Raw genomic sequence first — 25,695 nt, 5'->3', positions numbered from 1 at the left:
TCTATGATAATCAATTAGTTTAAACTTTCACTTAACAAACAGAGTTTAATACAGGTAAACATCACTGACACACGTATGAGAATTACAAGGCTAGAAACACAAATTAAGGAAATATTTAGAAAACACTTTTCACCGCATCATGACACTATGGTCTGGTCGTTTTAATCTTCTTACGTGTGAAATGTTGAGCAGATCCGTGGCCAGCGGATTTGGATGGCAGGATAGTCGGTTCTTGTGTACAGAGTTTATAGCAGATATTGCTTCGCAAACTGTTGGTAGCTGTAAATCGTGGTGTAATCTGTGGTTCGTGATATACCAAGGGGCATTACAGATCTGGCGCAGTACTTTCGATTGAAAACGTTGAAGTTTTTGTATGTTGGTATTACTTGCTGTACCCCAGATTTGTGCTGCATATTGCCATACCGGTTTTAAAATACATTTATATATCAGAAGTTTGTTCTCCAGGCTAAGATTTGATTTTCGACTCATGTACCAATACATTTTCCTGTAGATTAAGCTGAGTTAAAGGCGTTTCTTCCAGATGTGGATGCTCCAATTTAGTTTGCTATCCAAATGGATTCCTAAGTATTTAACGACGGTATTAACTGGTAGTGGAGTGTTGTTTATAGAAACTGGTGGCACGACACCATTTTTTAAAGTAAACGTTATTTGTGTTGATTTTAAACTGTTAACTTGGACTCGCAACAGCTTAAACTAGCTCTCTAGTTTAAGTAGGTGATTTTGTAATACCTGGGCTGCTTCATCTACTATAGAATTTGAAGCCATGATAACTGTGTCATCGGCATATGTAGCGATTGTTGTATTGGTCGTCGTTGGGAGATCTGATGTGTATATTAAGTAAAGGGTGGGTCCTAGTATGCTTCCTTGTGGAACTCCGGAACAAATTGGAAACAGGTTAGTGATTTCCCCACCTCTTTTGACTTGAAAGAATCGATCTGTCAGGTAGGATCTTAAAAGTGAACTTATAGGATGAGGAAATATAGATAATATAGATTTACTTTTGGAGATAAGACCTACATGCCAAACTTTGTCGAATGCTTGAGAGACATCTAGAAATGCAGCAGTACAGTAATTTTTTTGTTCAAACGAATTTCTGATAGTCTTTACCACCCTATGAATTTGCTCGATAGTACCATCCTAAATCCAAACTGATAATTCGGTAAAAAATTACTGTCATATAAAATACGCTCCAGTCTTCTCAGAAAAAGCCGTTTAAATACTTTGGATATAATAGGCAACAAGCTAATAGGGCGGTATGAAAATACTTCCGTGTGATCCTTATTAGGTTTTGGAATCAGAACAATTTGAGCAAATTTCCATTGGAGTGGAAAATAACCTGTTTTTAATATTGAATTAAATATATAAGTAATTAAACTTACGCCTTCATTGGGTAGATTTTTTAGTACTAAACTAGATATTAAGTCATATTCAGGTGACTTTTTAATTTCCAGATTATCAATTATTTCTTTGATTTCAGATTTCTTAACAGGTTTAATAGGTGGAGCCATTTGATGTGGTGCATTTACGACTTCATGGATAGCTTGTTCTTCTTCAACTGATGCGGTTGAAATACCTTGCATAGATGATTTGCAAAAGTATATGCTTTATCTATGTTAGTTTTAGCCCAAGTGCCATTTTGTTTCCTGATTGGCATATTTATTTGTTCGTTGTGTTTAAGTTTTTTTGTTAGTTTCTACAGCGAATAGTTTGTATCATCTGCAGGTGAGAGGTTCTTTAAATATTTGTTGATTCCACTGTTTTATGTTGGATCAGTTTTCTTTTGAGTAGTCTGCAAGCTCTATTCAGATTTGTTTTATCTTCTGGATGCCTAGTGAGCTGCCATATCTTTCGCAGTTTTCTTTTTTCCAATATGAGTGTATTTATGTGTGCAGGATAGGACTCGGAGTTGTCTTTGTAATAAATTTCTGGGGTGGACGTCCAAGCAGCTTGCTGAATAACTGTAGTTAAGTGAGCAACTGCATTTTCTATGTCACTATCACTTTTAAGAGGCAAGTTTAGATTGATGAATGTGTTTATTTCTTCTCTATATCTGTTCCAGTTTGTTCTTTTATTAGAGAGTGTTAAATGTTTAGAACAGTTATGAATTTGGCTTTGTAGATCTATGAAGAAAGGGGAATGATCTGATGAGAGGTCAAATGAAAGAGAAATTTGGAGGTAGGTATGTGATATTCCTTTTACTATACAAAATCAATAAGATCAGGAATTTTTTGTCTATCAGTAGGCCAATACGTAGGCTCCCCAGTAGAGAAAGGAATTAAATGATTCTCATTAATACTTTTTAATAAATCTCATCCACGTGAGGTTACGATTCTGGAACTCCATTTATGATGTTTGGCATTATAATCTCCAGCAGAAATGAAACGGTGTCCTAGCATCTTAAAGTATTCAGTAAAATGATCAGCTTTAATTATTTTATTCGGTGCAGAGTAAACAGCAGACAGAATACTCTAGCCTTGTGAGTCTTCGACCGACACTGATGTGGCTTGGATGTTAACTTTACTAATTTTATTTGTTTCATGATGCTTAATGTTATTTCTTATAATAATGGCCGTACCTCCGTGGGCTTTACCTAATGGATGTTGAGTTACATAGGTTGAATATTTGGTAATATGGAAATGGCTCTTATTAGTCATGTGTGCTTCGGAAATAAACATAACATCTAGATTATGATTGTAGATAAAAGCTTTAACTTCGTGGAAATTAGTGGTTAATCCATTGGCATTCCAACAGCACATCTTTAGGAAAGAAATGAAAGGTAGAATTTATACGCGGCAGAAATATGACCTGACAAAGAGAGGACAGAGTAGCAATGATCAGTAGAAAGACCACGAAAACGATATAAATACAATTTACTAGAGGCACATTGAAAAACAGACACACTGACATAAAAATAAGAAACGGAAGAAGTAGACAATTAGTAGAAATCATCAAGCCGCTCTAAAATAATGAATAAAAAAATTAACCATGAAAACAATGTATTATTACATTAGTTTTATTTAACGAAATAAGTGTATAGAACTTTTTATTTAAAAGTAACTAAATAGGATTATAAATAACTAAATATATTATATTTTATCAATATTTTTGTTCTAAAAAATAGTTAGAAACCTTTAAACTTACCGAAAATTTTTAATTAAACATTTTTTATTCATAAGTGAATGGACAAATTTAAAAAAATTAGAAAATGAATAATTGGAAATAAACATTTCAATACTTAGCTCAATAATGATTATCTTATTGGCACTCAATTTAGTTTACTATTAGGTATAATTTACTATCAAAAGCGTATATGTTGACAGTCAATTCCATATCACACATAATACTTAAAATTGTGAATTCCGTAGTGCTTCTCTTCACGTAAAAATGACGACTACTTTATTAAAAGCAACACAAGAGTGTAAAAAACAATCTGTTAATAACTAGTCACGCCAGTAGTCATGAATATACTTTGCAAATATCATCACATCAACAACAGATCAACTCGTCAGCCTGTGATCCTACGATTGTGTATATAATTCACCCAAGATGGCAGACCTCACCCTAGGATTTAGTTGTTTGTATTATAATATAAAATTATCAATATTCTTCCTTTAGGTTACTATCAAACATGTTGGCACCTGGTGTTTTCGCCACAGCTATGGTGCTAGTCGTCAGCGGACAAGTCTTCTCCAACGGTAAGTTTTTAACTTTTTTATTATTCCATTGCGTCTGTTCACTGAAACTAAGAAAAGTAATGTGTTATTTATATAAACGTAAAGATTATAAGTAATGCTAAAAGTAACTAATAATATCAAAATACGTCTTAAATTTAATACGGTGTATCGTAATCGGAAATCACATGTTTATAAGGAAAATGTATTCCTAAAAATATTTCTGCTTAGTCTAAAAATTATAATTAATTTTTTTGAAAATGTAGTATAAGTTTTTGCAATAATAAAGAAAGGTAAGATTGAATATTACTGATATAAAGAGGTTAACATTTTGTTATGGTCCACTCTAAAGATCTGACACAATTATAGTACACTACAAATTTGGAGAGATTATATATGAGATACTGGATATCAGAAATCATACTTTTTAAGTTATTGCATTTATATTACCATTCAATAACAGTTTAATACGTTTTAAGAAAGAACCTTTAAACTCACAATACATTATATGACTTCACGAAAATAAGAAACTAAGACCTACCTCTGCCTCATATTTATTGTATACAGTGTGGTCCTTAAGTAATTGTACAAATAGAAACCGTAGATTCTGCACTTTAAATATTACGATTTAAGCCAACTTGCTTTAATAAATTGTTGATATTAAGAAAGTGACAGGGTGTTAAAATGCAAATTTAAAATTTTATTTTTCGCTATAACTTTTACGTTTGTAAATAAATTTTATATTTTTGTAAAAAGAAGTTATATTTGGATGCTTTTAAGTAGAATAAATTGAAATTTTATACATTCTTTAATGTAACTGATAGAGGGCGCCACATATGCCACATGTGTGGCATATATTTGCTCTTAACTTTTTTGTTCTTTAAGTTAGCTCTATTTGTGTAAAAAAATACTAAAGATACATTATTTTTACAAAGAAAATGTATACTTTTTAGTAACTTCAAAATTTAACAGTTTTCGAGATAATCGCATTTTATAAGTCAGCTGTATAATAATTCTTAATTATGATATTTGTGCGGTAAAGCACTGAATACCTGTAGATAAGTATAATTCATAGTTTATTCTTATTAAAACAACAAGATGATATGTAACATTACAAAATTTTTGTTATGGCTGCTAAATGTCTTATTGGAGAAAATATTCTCCATCTTCTTCTTTAGGTGCTGTGTCCGTATTCAGATGTTGGCCGTCATCATGTTTACAATTTCCCTTTTCTATCGCATCTTAAGTTTCTATATTTACTGGCGTTGTATATTTTACAACAGTTCCTGTTGTAAAATGCTAAAAACTCAAAAATATTTGGTCTATGTAAAATGGTACACAACGACATTTTAGAAAAAAAGCAGTGAGAACATACTTAAATATAACTTTTCTAAACGTTGGATTGGTCATGGCAGTCATATTCCTTGTAGTCCAAGATCCCAGAACGATCAGACATAACTTATTTTCACACAGATGAAACCTTAGAGTCTCAGTAGCGTCTCGCGTGATTTGAATACCTGCGTATTTATGAAACTTGCTGAGTGACACCTGGGCAGTTACCAGGTGAGAAAGGTAACTAAAAATAAGAGCTATCTTACTTAAATTTACATAACTGATTTTTATACATATTTTGTAGAATATTATTTTGAAAATACTGCAATAACTGTCAGACACTTGTCATGGACCAGAACTTTTGTCAGACGCTTTAAAGCTCCACTAAAATTAAATTAACTTTACTTACTTTTACATGTCTGATTTTTAAATATGTTAATAATGGAACTATAATAAACTTATATTTAATCAGTCAGACAAATTAGAATGACCAAACATCCCTTAAACACAAAAATTAGTTAACCCGAAGTATGAGCGCGAGAGTGCTGTGCGCATAAGCCTCAGAGTAAAAAATTCAAACACATTTAGGATACTTCTGTTTTCGATCCGATTAGATATTTTTGCATCTCCATTTTAATATAATGAACTCTAGCATTAAGATAAATATTAAAGTAAATTAATGTATTGAATATATTTGGGATAATTAATTAATTCGGAGCAATTTGGTTTCATAAGAAATTATATTTACTTTATTGTAGAAAAGATACCAGTTAGGATAATTAAAAAAAATAATTTTTGTAAAAAAATGTTCAACTAGGATTAATTGAAACAAACATTTTTTATTTGAAACAATCATATTCATTGTCGCAATTATTAGAATTTTCATATTCAACCAATCATGATGCTGCTCATCCGAGTCATTATCTTCATCATTATCCGTTATGTTGTTGCTAACTGGTTCTTCTGCAAAAAATAGTTCAAAGAATTAAAAAGCAGAAAATCACAAACATAATAAATTCTAAACCTGAAATCAAAATATAATACCTGAAGTTTGAAGGAATTCACTAACGTTTGCTGGTAATTGGTCACCATCAAACCAATGAAAGTGATATTGGTTTTCTTCTACTCTCCACCCATTGTTTTCAGGAGTTAAAATGGTTGGTTGTTTTGCATTTGCATTATTCCATATGTTAGAAATGTAATTAGCACGGCGGAATTGTTGGAATAACTCACTTTGGCATGGTGGTAAACTGCTAGCATCAAAATTTTTTAAATTTTTGCGATCGAATTCTTCGTTAATATTAGATACGCTGTAATTATTTAAAAACAATTGAAGCCGGGCAGCATTAATGTTGCACGTATCAGGAACACTATAAATTTCGCAGATAAATTTTTGGATTATTTTGAAAATATCTTTTTGGATGCGCTCATCGATAAGCAACTCTGATTCTCCAAACTGCATGAAAGCTCGCTGATATTCATGTTTTTTCATTAATATATTGAATGGTCTTTGTTTACCCTTTTTAAAAAAGGCGGGATTAAAGTCACATCCAGTTAGAGCGTGAAACCCTGGCAAACTTCTACATAAAGATGGTCCCAAGTACTCGTAAACCTTTGTCAAATTAATGTATCTCTGGTTATTTCCGGTGCCTGCGTTTAACCATACATTCGAATCATTTTTTAAATTATGCATATGTCCTAACATAATTATCGCAATGTCAGTATCAGAACATCTAATAACAAAATTTGCTTTAACGTCTACATTACAAATATGAAAAACAATTTTAGTGTCAGCTTCTTCATGTTCAGGACACGATAAATTGTCATCAACATTGGATAAAACTTTATTATTATGAACGATGTAAGAATGACATTTTTTAGAATTAATTAATATCCGTTTTTTCTCAATAAATGGCACCATTTCATCAGATGCCCAGTGTTGAATAAAAAAATCAACGAGGGCCTGTTTGAAATTGATATTTTTAAGTTCTTGCGAAAAATCTGACGGTCTAACTTGATCGGGACCAGAAATGTTGAAATCTAATTGAGTAGACTCACGACGAAGGCCTCTTTCGTAGCCTTTGATCGAAGGAGAGAAATATTGATCAAAAATAACGTCGTATCTTGTCGCTTTTAGCTGCGTTACCATTAGAAGCATTTGTTTAGAAATACCTCCAAAAGTTTTTGGGACATTTCTCATGGTATGAAGCAAAAAGAAACCATCAATTAATAAAATATCTATTTGAGTAGGTGAGTCGTGCTCTACACCTTTCTGCAAAGATTTCATCAAAGTTGATTTCTGGGTTTTGCAAATGAATCCATCAATATGGCACATTGATAATGGCATTGGAGTAATAGTATAGGACAAAATTTTCTCCATATCTACTTTATAATCTATAGATATTCCAAGAATTCGTCCAAAAAGATCTCTTTGCATTCGTACCTCTTGCACTTTACCACCTGCTTTGGTTTTTTTCTTTTCGGAGTAATCCAGTGTAAAGTTTTCCAATCGTTTCATCTTAATACTTCTTTCGAATCTACTAATATAAAATTCACACTCAGAAATGAACGTTTGACGTTTAGCTTCACCATTTTTCTCTATATGAAGCAAAAAATTTTCTACGGGCTCCGACGCAGCTTTACCCGATGATATATTCATTAATAAATTTTTTGGCATTTGTGAATCGAATGGATTTATAAATAAATCAAAAGTTTCAATAAATTTTTGCAACAGCTTAGCATTAATTTTTATAGCATGGTTGGTGAGCTCGGCTGAAACATCTTGCTCCTTTTGCAGACCCAAATCTTTGTACACTGAACTGATTATTGTAGATCTAATATCATGACTCCGGGCCCATCGTTGACGTGCAGAAATTGAATTCGTAAAATGTATTATACCAGTGAGTTTCCTTGCAGCATCAGCGTTTATTGTTTGTTCAAGAACAAGATCAATAGGTTGTTTAGAAAAAGGCTTATTGGTTCTTCGAATGCCAAAAAAACCTTCTTGGAATTCTTCGTACAAATTAGGATGAGTTTCAGCAACGTTTAATAAATTTGAACAATACCTAACAGTCCAACGAGCATAGTTTTGTTGATTAAAGATAAAAAACAAATTCGTGATCTTTGGTAATACGTACTTGAAAAGATCAAAATCTCCATTACGAATACTTCTAGATAGAGTTAAATAATAGTTGACCAAGTTTATATATATTAAATAAAACTGCGCTGTTTTACCATTATCACCGTTCAAAGTCTGTTATTTGTAAATGTAATAATTATTTAATAGTTCTTTCAAATCGTCATTTTCAATTTTAAAAGATGACACTGGAGTATTTTGCAGACGCGTAAGTTCTTTAATAATTGTATCCGATACTTCTACATTTTTAATATCCAAAAAAGATTTAAAATGTAAAATCTCCAGACCTACTGACATCAACGGATGAAGTCTCTTACACCGATTGAAGTGTTTCCCTTCCTGAAATCCAGCAACTGATCCCGAAGCTAACAAATCACTTTGCACCATCACGTTCGACAAGCCGCAATCTGCTATAAATTTTCCTATAGCTTTGAAGTATGATATCATGATATGGAATGGTCCCAAATGAATAAATAGGATGTAATTGCAAGATCATAAGTAACTTGAATGCAAGATTGTTCAACTTCTTCGCAAATTTGTAAGCTTTGCTCCATTGTTTCCAAAATAACCGATGTATTTGTAGGCGACGAATTTATCGGAGATAGATAAGAAACAACTTGCTTTGCATTATTTTCATTATTACTGATCAAGCTATTGTAGCCAACCCACATCGGAAGATTTGATAAATGGCAAGCATGGCTGAGCATCCAAATTATATCAATGTTTTTGTATAATTGTAAATTTACAGGCAGTGTTTCTTCAGCTTCATAAATAGAAATTTGTAAACTATCAGTCATCTTGGGTTTTTTCATATATGGTCTGCTATCTATCTCAGTAACCTCTAGTGTTCTTCGTCGTCTTTTTCTCGATGTTCTAGGTTCTTCTCTGGTGGTAGAAGACAAATTTGAAGTTTCTAATTCATGTAAAACATTTGAGTCTACGTTTTGATAAATTATACCAACAGTGTCGTGTAACGTGTCCTTTCCACTCTTTGTTTCCACAAACCGATTAAAATTATCAAACGCAACTCCAGTACATAGATTCGGATTTAATTTGATTGCTTCAGGACATATGGTGGATTTTTGCATGGCGTAATAAGTAGCTTCAGTTTCCAGTTCTTCTACACCTGGATAGCTAATGCAATGGCCATATCTGTGAATTATGTCTATTATATTACGACTACTTGTTAAGCTTTTTAAAGCCATTCCGAGCTTAATATGCTTTGACGTCTTACATTTACCATTAAAGACAGCATATACAGCATCCTGGCTCAAAGATTGAACTAATCGAATACATTTTTTATTATTTTTTCTTTGGCTGTTACTTCCTGCAATCAGAGTAAAATAAAATTGAGATAAGCTTTCCGGCACTGAAACTTCACCGTCTTCAAGATTCTGTACAGATACTTTAATAGGTAACTTTTTTTTCTCAGCTTGTAGCACTGATTTCCTTAATATTAAAGCAGCTTTATTCAAAATGTCCTGATCCTTTAAATCATCCAATAACTCCTCATCAATAACATAAACGTGTTTTGGAGCAAGTATCTTCTTATTTTGACACATTAGGAACTTGATCTCCTTCATAAATATTTTGTTTATTTTTGTCTCTAAGTTATGAGGAGTGAAATTGCCCATAATTTCTTTAGAATTTTCTGCTTCGTCGTTAAATAATTCCATGTAGTGTCTGTGGACATAAGTAAGAAAATAACATCGTCCTTTTTCTATAACATTTTTTTGTATAAAACTACAAACTTCATCAAAGACAGCTTGATGACGCTGACGAAGAGTATGCCAAGGCGTTTTACTTGTATTTTTCTTTGTCGATATGTTGTATAAATATTCCAATTGACATTTTCTGTGGTAATATATTGTTGAATCCGTTACAGCTTGCACTTTCTCAATTAATTGCTCTGAGGCTTCCTCGTCATCTTTTAATTTTTTTAAGAAATCGTTTCTATCACACGCATGCCAAGGTAGTCTCTTCAGTTTATGTCTTTTAGTTTTTTGGTCACAATAAATACATGTCTGGTTTGTGTCAGTATTCATATCACTTTTAAATAAAATATTATGAGAAGAGGAATCAAGATCACATTCAACCTCAATACTAAGATCTTCCAAATTACATGACACTGGTTCAACTGATTCTAATTCAACACTCGACTTAACACTTGGCTCAGGTATTATAATAGATTCAAGTATAGTACTAGCTGGACTTGAATTTGACACTACATCTAAATCAAGAACTGTAGAATTATTTTGTTGACTTGAGGTTGATGCTGTACATAAATCATTATTAATATTAGAATTACTTGGTAAGCTTAATGTCGACGTAGCTGATATATTTTCAACAATACTCTATGCATCTGTTTTTATAGCACTTTTTGATTTTTCTGAAATGGCGGAATAATATTTCTTTGGCAAAGCAGTAAAATTTTTGTAACATTCTCGATGATAACCATTATTATACATATGATCCGGTAAAACTAAGTCTTTGAATTTTAGGTTATGGATTATTCGCTGTTTTAATACAATTTTCATTTTTTTAAATGTCTCTTCAGTAAATAACTTTAATGCATTACTGGATTGTTTACAAAATATACATTTTGAATTGTTTTCTTCCATGATTTTCACTATTGCAAATAACTTAATATTACTCACAAAGTACACGATATATACAACAAAAACATGTGCTCTGACAGATTCGAATTAAACTATAATAGATATTATAGGTTAGGCGCAAGGGGCACATACACAGTAGAGTGACAGATTGTGAGTTAAAGAAGGGGAACCGAGATATTATAGACGTCTCACTAACTCTGAAATGCAAGCACAGCACTCTCGCACTTATATTTCTGATTAACTAATTTTTGTGTTTAAGGGATGTTTGGTCATTCTAATTTGTCTGACTGATTAAATATAAGTTTATTATAGTTCCATTATTAACATATTTAAAAATCAGACATGTAAAAGTAAGTAAAGTTAATTTAATTTTAGTAGAGCTTTAAAGCGTCTGACAAAAGTTCTGGTCCATGACAAGTGTCTGACAGTTATTGCAGTATTTTCAAAATAATATTCTACAAAATATGTATAAAAATCAGTTATGTAAATTTAAGTAAGATAGCTCTTATTTTTAGTTACCTTTCTCACCTGGTACCTGCCCAGGTGTCACTCAGCAAGTTTCATAAATACGCAGGTATTCAAAGCACACGAGACGCTATTGAGACTCTAAGGTTTCATCTGTGTGAAAATAAGTTATGTCTGATTGCTCTCGGATCTTACTCTATTGGCAATGTGGTGAGATATTGATATAATTATTTAATTTTTAAAAAATCCCAAAAGAATACTTATTATATATTACGTAAATTGTTTACCAATTTTTTAAGGACAATTAGAAACTAAACAACAGGTATTGAATAACACATATGTGTTGCTTTCATAATACTGTTGCTACAAATTTAACCTTAAAGACTCAGCATTTTTAAGAAAACATCATCTTTGACCTAATAACCGATATTGTTATAACTATAGTAAACACACAGGCAATTTAGTTCAGCATAATATTAGTTCGTTAGTTAATCATAATAGTCCATTTGTTCGAGATGTAATTATAGTTAATCGATAGGTTATTCTGTGTATATATAAGTAAACAATGAATGAGATTCATCACAGTTTAATACATTATTTAACCTTCGCGACAAATAAGATATAGTTCCACAATATACCATAAGATTTGATTATGTATCCAAAAGAATATATTCATCCATTATACATTATAGCCACCACGTAGCCCAGAATTTAATCCGCTTGATTTTGGTGTATGGGGCGTATTAAAATAACGTGTCTATAAGAATCCCATAGGCATTCGCAACCAACTATGGGAAGAAATAAATACTGCAGCAGTTTCTTTAGAACCAATGATGCTATTTAATATTAGACGATCTTTTATGGAATATATTGACAAATGAATTAAAGAAAATGGTGGACATATCGAACATTTATGTACTTTAACAAAAAGTTATGTTATTTAGTTTAACTATTTTTTAATTTGGTTTGTAAACAAAATGTTTTGATTATGACTTTAATTTAACATAAAACGTAAAATGTTTGATGTAAAATCCTGTTATTCTGTTTATTGTCAAATCCTATTTTTAGTTATCCTGCTGATATATTTTTTTATTTATTATTTCGTTAACTATTAACTTTAGTTAAAAGTATTTTATACCAAAATTCAAAAGTATTAATGTTTTTGTCTATTTTTTCTTCGTTGCCTCGAAAACTGTTGAGTTTTGAAGTTATTATCAGGTATACCTTTTTGTGTTAAAATAATGTATCTTTAATATTTTTTGACACAAATACAGGTAACTCAAAGAGCAAACAAATTAAGTGCAGATTTATGCCACATATGTGGCATATGTGACGCCCTCTATCAGATACATCAAAGTGTATATCAAACTATAATTTCTCATATTTAAAAGTACCCAGTTGTAAATTTTTATGCATAAATGTTTACAAACATGAAAGTTATAGCGAAAAATAAAATTTTAAATTTGCAGTTCAACACCCTGTATCTTTCTTAATATCAACATTTTATTAAAGCACTTTGGATTAAATCGTAACATTACATTATTAAATCGTAACATACTTTAAGTATATTTAGTTTATGCTAATATTGCTGGAAAGATAATAAAGTTCTTATTTTGAAGTCATACAGTCCATTCATTTAAAATAGTTGACTTACTATGTAAACATAGATTCAAAAAATAAACAGGTATTAATTTTTTTATGTCATACTAGTTCATAATTGTGTTTTTATTGCTTAGTTATCAAGTACGTAATAGTATACTTTAGACTCGTGCGGTCATAAGGACAAAAAAGAATTGACAACTTCTTAATAACACTTTTTCACTCTACTATGATAAATTTTCCGAAGTTTTAATACATAGTTATCTATGCACCAAGGGTTTTATTAAGATGATTACGCCCGGAGAGCGATATAATCCAGCCAGAGGACCTCTGGCCCGAATAATGGATGTTCCTCAAATATCGTAATCATCCAGTAACATTAGTAATACATAAAAGATTTTATTTATCACTTCACATAATATAAAAGCTAAAATTGAGACGTTCTTATTCGCTAGAGAATATTTTATCAGACCCATTGGTCAGAGAAGTAGAGGAAGACCTAGAACAAGGTTCCTTGATAATATCGATTAAGACATGAGAAATATGGGAATACGTGCTTGGCGGAGAAAGGCGATGGGTAGGGACGACTGGAGAGAAATTCTTGAGGAGGCTAGGACCCACGTAGGGTTGTAAAGCGAGAATGATGATGGTGATGATAACTTTTGACGAAATTAATAAACAAAAATTTTTGGTTTTTGGATAGTTGATGCCAAAAGAAATTTCATTAAAGTTGACAGGAATTTGAAGTTAAGAGTTAAGAAGCATTTATCTTTTTAACAGTATACACGGTAAAACATGTAGGGTAGAGTTCAGACATATATCAGATAATAAATTGCAAATTATATCAATAAAAAGGTTGAAAAGAGCAACAAAAACAGTTGGTGTAAACACAATAAGGTTGTACATAATTGGCAATTAAAAGTCTATGAGATTTATCTAAGACTGTAAGATTATCAAAAACTATACAAGATCCGCCAAACCTCTGCTTTTTTTTATTATGGTTAAATTAGGTTTATTAAAAAAAATAACATCTTTTTTATATAGAACACCCTGTTTATTAAACCATTTTTAACTATATTTTTTAAACATATGAATATTTTCTATAAAGTTTTATAGGTCTAAAGTTATTAATTTCAGAAGTACATATTTACACTTTTATTAAGAAAAAAAATGGATTTTTTTATATTTAGAAGGCTGTGCATTATGTTTTCAAGGTAATAAAAATGCAAAGGTAATAAAAATGACATGTTAAAATTTTTGTAGGATGCTATTTTTTTATATAATTTAAATCTTTTACATATAGCTCCACAATGATAAACTCTATAAAAAATTAAAGATACAAATGTGTTAGAAAAACACCCAATATATAAACAATTCATGTTATAGAAAATATTACAACGTTTCCTTTGGTGTAAGTTATAGAAACCTAACCAAAGCCCTTTAAATATTACCATTGTTCTTAAAAAATGTGTACATATTACGAAAATTATTAAATTATTAATCTAACTCTATAAAATTTTTACAGAATTTTCATATTTTTAAAAAATATATTCAAAAATGTTTTAATGGTGTTCTATTAAACAAACCTTTATTTTATATACTTAATAGTTTAAATGCAACATAATAAATTTAAAAGTTTGGCGTACCCTGTATATAACTAATGTTATACGAGAGTTAAAAATATAATATGCAACTCGGAATCAACCTTATGCTTTTAATTGACTTGATTTTTTTTTAAAGAATTCGTACAAGACTTTAGGAAGTGTGTATTTGGTGCTCTTCTGATTTGACATAAAATTTTTTTAATACCCTGTAATATATTTTTTGGTGACACGCTTTATACATTATATATACTATCGTCTCACGTAGCTTCATTTGATGTACCATGCTAGAATTCGGCTATTTGTTTACTTTGTACTTTGTCAGAGGCCTTGTTTAGGACAATAAATCAAATTTATCTTATAGTGTGTATATTATCGTACATACTATCATGTATGTTGCTATACGTTAATTAATAATGAAGATAAGATGTAGGGTTGCATGTTAGGATTCAATCAGTTGTTTATTTTGCACTAGCCAGAGGCCTTATTTAAGTAAGTAAATCAAAATTTGTCTTATAATACAAAAGCATACATGGCGTAATTACCAATAGGGCATTATATCTTATCTTCGTTGTAATTGGTCCAGTTTTTTCATCCATAGTACTCTATGATATCTTTCATGTCGCTACACGTTCATTAATAATGATCGGTAGAATAGTTCGCCAAATCACGATTTGACGAACTATTCTACTCCCACCACAAAAAAGCCAAAAATGACTTGAATTACCCTTAGATTTTGGTAAATGCGCATTGCTAATTCTGATAAGCGCTTCTACCAAAACGCAGATTTTGAGGCCGAACTTCATAGCCCCTTTACTGAAATTGGATTTTATGTTTCGTGTAAGACTAATTTTGGACAAAAAATTATTTTTTAAATTTAGATACTTAAGATAAGTTTTAGATAGTTTAGATAAGTTATTTGCTGTGATAAATAGACAAATATTCTACGCTTCTTTCTTTTCTCTTTTGAACCCCTTTTGGCTTTCAGAATGGCCTTTTTTGCCGTATGTAGTAAAGTAATAAAATCTTACACGCTTCTACTTCCCTCGTTTTTTTTTTGCAAGGCATTGCGTTTTCTGGCATTGCTCTGATTTGGGTGTTTTTATACCGATGTTTCTGCCATGTTCATCAATTACTTCTGGCAAATAAATCATTTTATACTGTATAATATTTACAATTGATAGTTCTACTACCATCCTTTAACGAAATCGTGGCAGTATATCCTTTTTTCTAGAACAATTCGCGATCATTTGGATGCCATCGCTGCGAACGCTGACTATTTTTATTGTATTTGTCACCACTTGATACACCCATACTGTTGAAAGTTTTCCATTTCAGGCTCATAGCAATATATCCACATTTCATTACCCGTCTCGATGTTCAATACTTAATTTGAATTAACTCGAATTATTATTCCATTCTACAAGGGTGCATTCGTGGCAAAAAAATTAACAGGCTGCACGGCTAATAAATCGAATTATAAGAATTTTAAAAGTTGGTTTCTATTGTTTTTAATGTAACTTGATCTACAGATTATTCTAGTATTCCATAAATAACTTTTTTTAAATGTAAATGGATTTATTTAACCGACGATCGTTTTTGCAACATTTTTTCAGTCATCAAACTAATTTCTCCAATAACATATTATTCCATTTAATAGACCATTTTCAGTTATCATTTTTTAGAAAATAATATTTCACGATACGTGACATATTATTGGACGGCAAATTTACATATTCCTGTTTTTATTGCTTCGAAATGCAAAACCAATAAAGGCTCTGTTTGTCTGACGCTGTTCACCCAGTTGTTTTTTAACAATATTCAAGCAAAAACAACTTTATCTTCTTCAATAAAAATACTGAATATTGTTTATTTAAAGCATGAAGAAAAACGGATATTATCAATAACCTGGTCTATATTAAAATGAAAAATATTTGCGTTTTAGTACAAAACTACACATTACTAACTAACAGGTGTTAAAATTTCATTAAATTTTTTAAGTTAGTTTCTATTGTATACTTCTTACATTTTACTTCTTGTTGTTTAAGATCTTTTGATACGTTAATCTCGATTCATGGTTGTAATATTCCTGGCTGATAATTATTATTAAATCTAATCTAACTTAAATTTTATCAATTGTTTTTATTTTGTTGTAAGCAGTACATCTAAGAGCCTTTCTATTTTTTAATTTTTAAAATTTTTTTAAAATATTGACCGTTTTTTTGTTTTTTAATAATATACTATGCTTTACATCTCATCTCAGAAAGCTGTTTATAAATATTATCAGTTGTAGTATTTGTATTTGGATGTACTCATTAACAACCTTATTTCAATAACTACAACAAATAGTAAAACTTAATATTGGAAATTTACTTGACATATCCCGAGTCAAAAGGATCACAGATTACCATAATAATTATGCATTGTGAATAATACTAATAACAAACTACAAAGGGAAAAAAACAACTTGACGAAAAGATGGCATACAACACCATATTGAAGAGAGGCAAATAGCCAATAACAGAGAATAGCATAGAGAGAGAAAGAGGGAGATCTTGTCCAATTATTTATTTGTATTATCTATGCATTATCTAAGATGCGTTGCTTTTAAACTTCAAATATAAATTCTTTTTGATTACTAACAATTCTTTAATTTTCTTGATGAATAAGGATTTTTTGTTGTTGGTTAATAATGATTTTTGTATTTCGTATTAGTTCTTTTTCTTAATTTTTTTGTTTTTAAATTGTCTGGGACCATGTAAAAATGACAGGGTGCTATATTTGGCTTCTTATCTAAAAATTTTTCCCTGGGTCTTCGTAAAACCTCTAAATACTAATTTATGATGATTAACTGTCTGACTTTGTGGTATTTGTTTCATATGAACTATGAAGAAAAGAATCAACATTACCTTAAATTTCATCCTTGCTTTTTTGATTCTCAGAGAGTTTGGAGGTTTTTACTGCATGTGTTGCTGCTTGATTTTAGGACTATATTGAAATTTTTCTTTGATTGATATAGTCCTTGACGAGACGTCTGATTTTTTTATGCATTTCAGGGTGTCAGAATAAGCCTTGACGATGCTTCTTCTGTCTCCACAGTTAAGAGTCTCGGTACAATCTTAGCACTTTTCTTATGTTTAGTTTCCCATGCAACATTTACCTAATAGTCTCTTTATTAATATCTACATTTTTAGCAATGATCCTAATACTTATTTGGCGATTTATTCGAACTATTTTGGTCAGTTTTTAAAGTCACATGCCGACTAAGCGTTTATCAATTTAACATCAACCAACCTTAAAAATTCATATCTTTTCGACGCGACTTCCGAGTGTTAACAAAAATTTTATGTTTACCCTGCCTAATTTTTTTCTTTTTTAGGTTGCAACGTCTTCCCTATTTTCTTTAATAAACTTTGAAAGTCTAATCCTGTCCAATCTTTAATGTTGCGCAGCCAGGTCATTTGTCGTCTACCCGGGCCGCGTCTGCCTTCTATTTTCCCTTCTATAATAAGCTGAAGGAAGTTATACCTGTCGTGTCTAAATATGTGTCCAAGATAAGACGTTTTACGCTTCTTGACAATTTCTGTCACGTTCTCTATTCATAAGCCTTAAAACTTCTTCATTTCTAACGCGGTCGATCCATGGAATTTTCAGCATACGACGAAATACCCACATCTCAAAGCTCTCTAAACGTCGTAACGAGCTGACTATTAACGTCCAAGCTTCCACGCCGTGTAAAAGTACACTATATACATAACACTTTATCATGTGTTATTGTAGAAACAAATCAAGATTACGGGTAGTGAGTAACTGTCGCAACTTTAAGAAGGTGTTTCTTGCCTGTTCTATTTTACATTTAACCTCTTGTTCTTGGTCTAAGGTTTCATGTATCCAACAGCCTAGATACTTAAACTTTTTCACTTGTTCAACTAGATTGTTGTTGACTAGTATGTTTATAACTGGTGTGTGTTTTTTTGAAATTACCATTGTTTTGGTTTTTTTTACATTCACCTTAAGGCCGCATAGGTCTCCTTCTCGCACTACTTTGGTTAACAAAATTTGTAGTTCTTCTTCATTGCCAGCAATCAGTACTGTATCATCGGCATACCTGATATTGTTCACGATTTTTCCATTGACTTGTATTCCTTCTTGTGCTTCATCTAGAGCATGTGCAAAGATGTCCTCTGAGTACAAGTTGAATAATAATGGTGATAGTATACAACCTTGTCTAACTCCTCTTTGGATGTTTATGGTTTCAGTATCACCCATTTTCGTTCTGACAGAGGCGTTTTGGTTCCAGTAGAGTTCACGTATTGTATTAATGTCGTTTGGATCCACGTTCTTTTTTTGCAAGCAATCAATTACCTGATTGTGCTTGACTTTTTCAAAAGCTTTTTCATAATCTATAAAGCACAAGTCGACATCTTTTGGTTGATCATGACATTTTTGCATGAGAACAATGAAACTGAACAAAGCTTCTCGAGTTCCCATACCGTTTCGAAAGCCAAATTGTTCCGGACCAATATCTTCTTCGCATTTTTTGTAAATTCTGTTATGGATAATTTTTAGAAATAGCTTCAGAATATGGGGCATGAGACTTATTAATCGAAAGTCGTTACATTTTTTTGCGTATTTTAATTTGGGTATAGGCACAAACGTAGACGTTAACCAATCTTGTGGAATTATACCAGTCTTGTATATACTGTTGAAGAGTCTTAATAATACTTCTAAATTGTCTTCTCCCAAAAGTTGTATAATTTCACTATGAACGTAGTCACGTCCAGAGGCTTTTCCCGTTTTCATATTTTTTAAGGCGTATTTTATTTCTGATGTTAAGATGGGCAAGTTGTTATTTTCGATGTTTGTTTGTCTATCAATATTTATTGTTCTATCGTCTGATAATAGGTTTTGTATGTATGTTCGCCATTCAACGCTTATTTCTTCTATTGTGGTCAGGACTCTATCATCCGTGCTTGTTATTGTGCCACACTGCCTAGCGTTTTTGATCCCACACATTTCTTTAATTTTCGTATGGAGAAGTCTATCATCATGTTTATTCTGTAGGTTTTCTATCTCTTCGCAAGTTTCTACAAGCCATTGTGCTTTTGCTTCCACTATCTTTTTTCTTATTAGTCTTTGTATTTCTTTATATTTATTCCAGTCTTTGTTCTTGTGTTGTCGTCTAATTTTTTTAATTGACTATATTTTTGACTTCAACCATTTTTTCACCTGAGTAAAATGACACTGCCATTGTTTCGTGTTGGTACTTAGAATCTAACTCTTTCGTTCTGATTTAAAAGCTGAGTTACGGTCGCCACTATATATGTATATATATATATATATATATATATATACTGTGTTGTTTGTATATATATATATATATATATATATATATATATATATATATATATATATATATATATATATATATATATATATATATATAATCCGATAGCTCCTAGATTTTATGCATTACCAAAAATTCATAAATCAACTCAGTATGACACCATGACACCACAGGTCTCTTTAGTTGGAGATCCTAATAGGCCGATTTCGATACATCTAAGTAACCTGTTAACTTTGCCATATATTTCAAATATTAACTTTGTATATAAAAGACTCGTTTGCATTTAGTAAATTTATAATTGATTTTAAGCTTACAGATAATTATATAGTAGTGATTTTGACGTTGTCTCCTTATTTACTAATCTTCCTTTGAACATAATCCTTTACAGTATTGTAAGACATTAGGACGGGATTGCGTTACATACTTCGCAGAAGATAAAAATCATTAACAGTGGTAGTACGAGTAAAATCCATCGTATAGCTACAAGATGTGATAATAATGTCAGTTAACAGAATGTGAAAAACACATTTAGGTGAATAAATAAAACCAGTTTTTTGCAGCAAGATGAATCGTTGTGTAACTTTTTGTAGTTGATTCGGAAGAGTGCCATGAAAGTTTGTGAACAAATCATGAATGTGTTGCTTGTGTGAGTCCATTTCAAAAGGTTTCACCTTTTGTGAACAAAATTCATGGTGGTAAAATGTTAATTGCATTTTGTGCATAAGGAAAATGCATTTCCACATTACACAGAAAATGAAAAATTTGCAACTCTTACTTAGGGGTTTTTGAGCTTGCTAAATACGAATATGACAACCACAATGGTGCTTAAGCTATCTGGTACACAGTATAGACTTCGTCTCCTGGATTATGTTATTTTATTGTACTGCTGGAGTATAAGTCAATCGACAGTAATTACTGGAGGGTTTTCGCATATAATAACGACGGTGGTCCTCGAGCTACCTGATGCGCAGGGTGAAACTAGTCTCTTTGAGATATATGTTATTTACATTCTAAATCAATCGAAAGTTATTAGTAGGTGGTTTTTGAGGTCGCTGAATATGAATATTATAACGCCAATGGTTTTTAAGGTACCTGGTAAAAGGTAAGCCTCTTTTTCTAGAGTTTTATGGTATTTTTATTTAAAATCAATGATGAGTCATTACTCGGGAGGTTTTCAGGGTTGTTAAGCACGAATATTACAACGGCCGTAGTCTCCAAGAAATCTGGTGCCTATGTTGGCCTTACCGCTTAAAGTTTTATGTTAATTTTATTTTAAATCAGTTATCAGCCATCACTCGGGAGTTTTTGAGGTCCCTGAATAAATATTAATTTAAGAAATGACCTCAAAATACCTCATGTAACTTTATATGGAACTTAAAAAATATCCGAAACATAATTTCGTGATTTTAAGCAGTTTAACACCGATGAAGTGCTAGGTGATATATATATATATGATATTTTCCCCAGCACTAGCTCTCGCGTTTTATTTTTACATGTGCTCTTTTATTTATTCTCTCACACTTACTTGTACATAGGTTTAGCCAAAGTTACATAGTTAAACTACGTTTTTCCCTAGCTCTATTTCAAGTTATTATGACATTTACTGTCATTTACATAAAAATATGGATCTACAAATGTTGCAATTTTGCGCGTTAAAATTTTGCTGGGTGAAAATTGCACGAATTTGGAGAACTATACCACAAATCAATTATCTGATGTCAAAGAAGATAAACAGGAAATAAATTGGAATGTCACGATTATTTGTTAATTATCTTTAGTACTAAGTAAAAAAAAATTTGTATTTTATATTCAAAAAATCATATCCGAACTCTTATTAGATACCACATTGTTATAAAAATCTTAAATAACAAATTAACAAAAAACTTTCAAAGACGAGTTCCATGCTGGACACCAAATACCTTGGAGATAACCGCCGTAGTAATATTCGTGTTCAGCAATACCAAAAATCCACAAGTAATAACTTTTGAGTGAGTCAGAAAAAAATACCTTAAAACTCCACGGGACGAGGTTCACACTGGACTCCAGGTAGCTCAAGGATCATTACTATTTTAATATTTGTATTCTTCTACCGCAAAAACTCCCAAGTAATGACTTTTGATTGGTTTCGAATAAAAATACCATAAAACTTCAGAAGAAGGGGTTTTGCTGTGCACCAGGTAACTCGAGGATCATCGCCGTCATAATATTCGTGTTCAGCAACCTCTAAAATTATCAAGTAATGAGTTTTGACAATTTTCCAATGAAAATAGCATAAAACACCAGGATACGAGGTCCACCCAGGATACAAGGTAGCTCGAGAACCATCATTGTTACCATATTTGTATTCAGCGACCTCGAAACCCACGAGTTATGACTGTGGACTGATATACTGTTGACTGTTCAACTGTTGAATATAAATAATATTCTCAAGGAGACGAGATTCATCCTGGGTACCAGGTAGCCCGAGGACCATCGTTATTATCATATTCGTGTTCAGCGACCCCGAAAATTCCCGAGCAACAAAATCTTGCGAAACTCATTCCTGTCGATATTTTCGTAGTTGCAAATTTTTCATTTTCTATGCACTTTGGAAATATATTTTATGCACCAAATGCAATTTTCATTTTACCATTATGAATTTTGTTAACAAACTTTTCTGACACTTTCCTGAATCACATGCCTGAACAGTTTCACAGCGAGTCATCTTTCTGCAGAAAATTGGTAGGTTTAGTGCTTTTTCTTTTCTCGCCTACATTAAGTCAGCAAAATTGAAGCCCAATACAAAAATAGATACAGAGATAGAGTAAATATAAGTAGTTAATAGTTGTATCTGAAAATGGTCTATTAGATACTAATATATCGATGTATTATCTCTAATGGATTTTTATAAAGATTTCGTTCACAGTATTTTATTACGTTTATATCGGAGACATTTAATCTGACTAATACGTTTCCAATTACCCTTGTTTTCTTTGTTCTAACTTATATCATATAATGTGTTAATTTCATTCCCTTTGGTCTTCACTTTATCATTTTTAGATTTTTATAAGGTTCCTTTTTAACTTTTATGCAGATAATTTCGTTTTCTTTTTACTCCAGTCGCCAGAGACGAAAATGCCACTGTACCTTTAAAAATCAAACGAAGAAGCTATATTTTGCAGAGAATTAATTTCGGGACACCAAAAAGGAGCAAAAAAAAATTACTACTTGTATTCTTGGGCTTACGCCAACAACCCACCTCGTAGAGAGTTAAAAAAGCAACAAAATCGATTTACCAAGAATCTGTACGCCGTAGAAAAAAATGTTTTAAATAAAAAAATATTTTAAATAAAAAAAATTTTTAAACAAAGATGTTCATTAGGACTTTTTTTATAGAATGAGCCATTTTCTCACAAACAACGCTTGAAGCGGCCATCTATTTTGAATGTCATCAATCTTGTCATTGAAATCAATATTCAATAAAATTTGTATCAGCATGACTTTAAAAATTCGATATCTTTTGATTAAAATGTCCTATCGACAAAAGTCAAGATGCGTTTTAAAGGTAAAAAATATAACTTAATTTTAAATTTAAGTACACCAAAAACCGTCTTCTTGGAGGCATTTCCCATGACGTGCGATTGTTTGTAATGTGAAAAATTAAATCCTGCGTTTTTTATTGATATTTCAAATGGCTCACATTTATTGCCACAAATCAAAATTGCTCTTTCATAGATTTTAAAAACTGATCTCTAGAAATAATAATTTTATTACTACTGGTCAATGAAAAAGATTAATTCTACTGATCTCACGAGAATCGTAAAAAATGGCAAAAATCGCGCTACGTTTATTTATTGAACACCTTTACAAAAACTCAGTTTATTGCGACAAAACACAAAAATTGCATATGAAAGCTGCATTCTTGACCTTTAAAACACATCTTGATTTTTGTTGATAGGACATTTTATTCAAAAGATATCGCATTTTAACCGTCGACCTGATACAAATTTTATTGAACATTGATTTTGGGCGCGTAATTGACTTTCAAAATCGACGGTCGCTTTAAGCGTTATTTCTAAGTGAACGGTTGATTCTACACAAAATATGTTACAAAACATTTCTGTTTAAAATATTCTTAAATACATTTTTGATTTTAAACGTTTTTTTTACGGCGTACAGATTTTTGGTAAATTGATTTTTTTTGCGTTTTTATCCCCCCTACGAGTTTGATTGTATAGAAAAACCCTGGAGTAAAAGTAGTAAACTTTTGTGCATCTTTTTTGAGGCCCCAAAATTAATATTCTCGACAAAATTCAGCTTGTTCGTATGATTTTTAGGGGTCAATTCTCTGACGACTGGACTATTTCAGCAACTTTGCATTTTGAATATCTACGACGGACTTTTTTTTGTCACCCTCTGTAGAGTTTATTATTTTCATTTTATTTTTGTTGGAATTGTTTAACCACTAAATCTTATTCCTAAACTTCTTTATCAAAGTTTTCCAAGTATTTAACTTGTAATATCTCCACCTAATTCTAAATTCCAGTTATATTTTTCCAAATTATAACTTATTATAGGACACACCTTTCATTTAGCAACAAAATTAGAAAAGTTTCACCCTAATTTTAAAATGTTTATGTCTTTTATTCCATTTTACTACACAAAAATACAGATAAATATAAAAATAATCAAATCAATTTACAGCTGCTTAAATAAAAGTCTCATATATCTTTTTTAATAAAGTTTTTTTTGCGCCTCTGTCTCCCATATTGATTATAACAATTTTAAATGTCAAATAACTGTCGGGAAAACGATGGAGATACATTAGATACTGATTGAAATCAAGTTCTTTCGCAATAAACAACATTTTAAAGGAGATTCATCTTTGCTGTCAAATTAATGGTCCCTTTTTCCTTGTATTAATATATTTACAAGCGATAAACTGAGAGGTTTTGGAAAACAAAATAATTACTCAAAAAATTTAAGAGATCGCTAGATATTATTTTTATATTTTAAAAACATAATTTGGAATTTATATTGATAGTATGCTTTTTTATTGTGTTGGTTTGATAGAGACATAGTTTTGGGCATATTATTCAAAACAGTGAGCAATTAAAGTGAATATAATCATAGTTTTGAAAAAGCCTTTTATGCATGAGTTTGCTCTACTTAGATTTACTTTTAGGCTTGAACCTAACTTTTCTACTCAGCACTGACTGGTCTTATATCAAAGTACTGTTGTCATTTATCTAGTTCTAGTGTTCACTTTAAAACAGCCATTTAATTCTATTCAAGGCTTCGATTGCCTCTAATAATTTCTATAATATAAATTTACATATTATTTACAAATTACATTCAAAACGAAAATTTGACCCCCCCCCCCAGAAACTCAGAAACCTAGAGTTTCTTCAAAATTAAAAAAAAACACGTCAATTTGTATTGGAAGAGGGACGAATTTTCATGCAAAATTATGCTCATAAATGTAATCTCCTACTGCCCTGCATCAACCCCCAGTTTTTTTTGCAAGTGTGGTCCAATGGCACATTATTTGAAAGGTATTTTTTTTCTTTACAGGACACTCTATTTTTTTTATTCACGGTATAATATTGAAGATAATATTGGATTTAGCTAATTTATTTGTTGAACATCAGTAATAACATAAAACATAAAATTTCATCAAATTATCCAATGCAATGTTCGAAATGACCTCCTGTGACCTCCATATAATAATACAGTCTATTTTCAAAGCCTATTCGTACATTTCCAAATACCTCTGGTGTCAATAATCGACATTTTGTCACAATTCTTTGTTGCAACTTTTATCAGTTAAGAATAGTTTAGTGAAATAGTCATTTAAAAACTTTATGTATGTTTAAATGTTTAGTTAAAAATGGGACTTACGTGCTGCTGCTTTTTTATTGTGTCA

The 25,695-nt window shown here is 31.1% G+C and overlaps 1 protein-coding gene across 4 annotated transcripts in view; it reads left to right on the top strand.

Moving 5' to 3' along the window:
* Positions 1-3,636: 3,636 nt before the first annotated feature.
* The window catches only part of Lar (tyrosine-protein phosphatase Lar), a 1,676,858-nt gene continuing 1,654,799 nt past the window's right edge, over positions 3,637-25,695 (top strand). For all 4 annotated transcript variants that reach the window (XM_072529515.1, XM_072529513.1, XM_072529514.1 and 1 more), the window contains exon 1: positions 3,637-3,716. In XM_072529515.1, coding sequence (XP_072385616.1) covers positions 3,650-3,716 — 67 coding nt within the window. In that variant the 5' untranslated portion in view covers positions 3,637-3,649. The remainder of the gene's footprint in view (positions 3,717-25,695) is intronic.

Source organism: Diabrotica undecimpunctata, chromosome 4 (genome assembly GCF_040954645.1).
Source record: "Diabrotica undecimpunctata isolate CICGRU chromosome 4, icDiaUnde3, whole genome shotgun sequence".
Taxonomy (NCBI): Eukaryota; Metazoa; Arthropoda; class Insecta; order Coleoptera; family Chrysomelidae; genus Diabrotica; species Diabrotica undecimpunctata.
The sequence above is the reverse complement of the archived record's forward strand: the minus strand, read 5'-3'. Positions and strand labels throughout refer to the sequence as shown.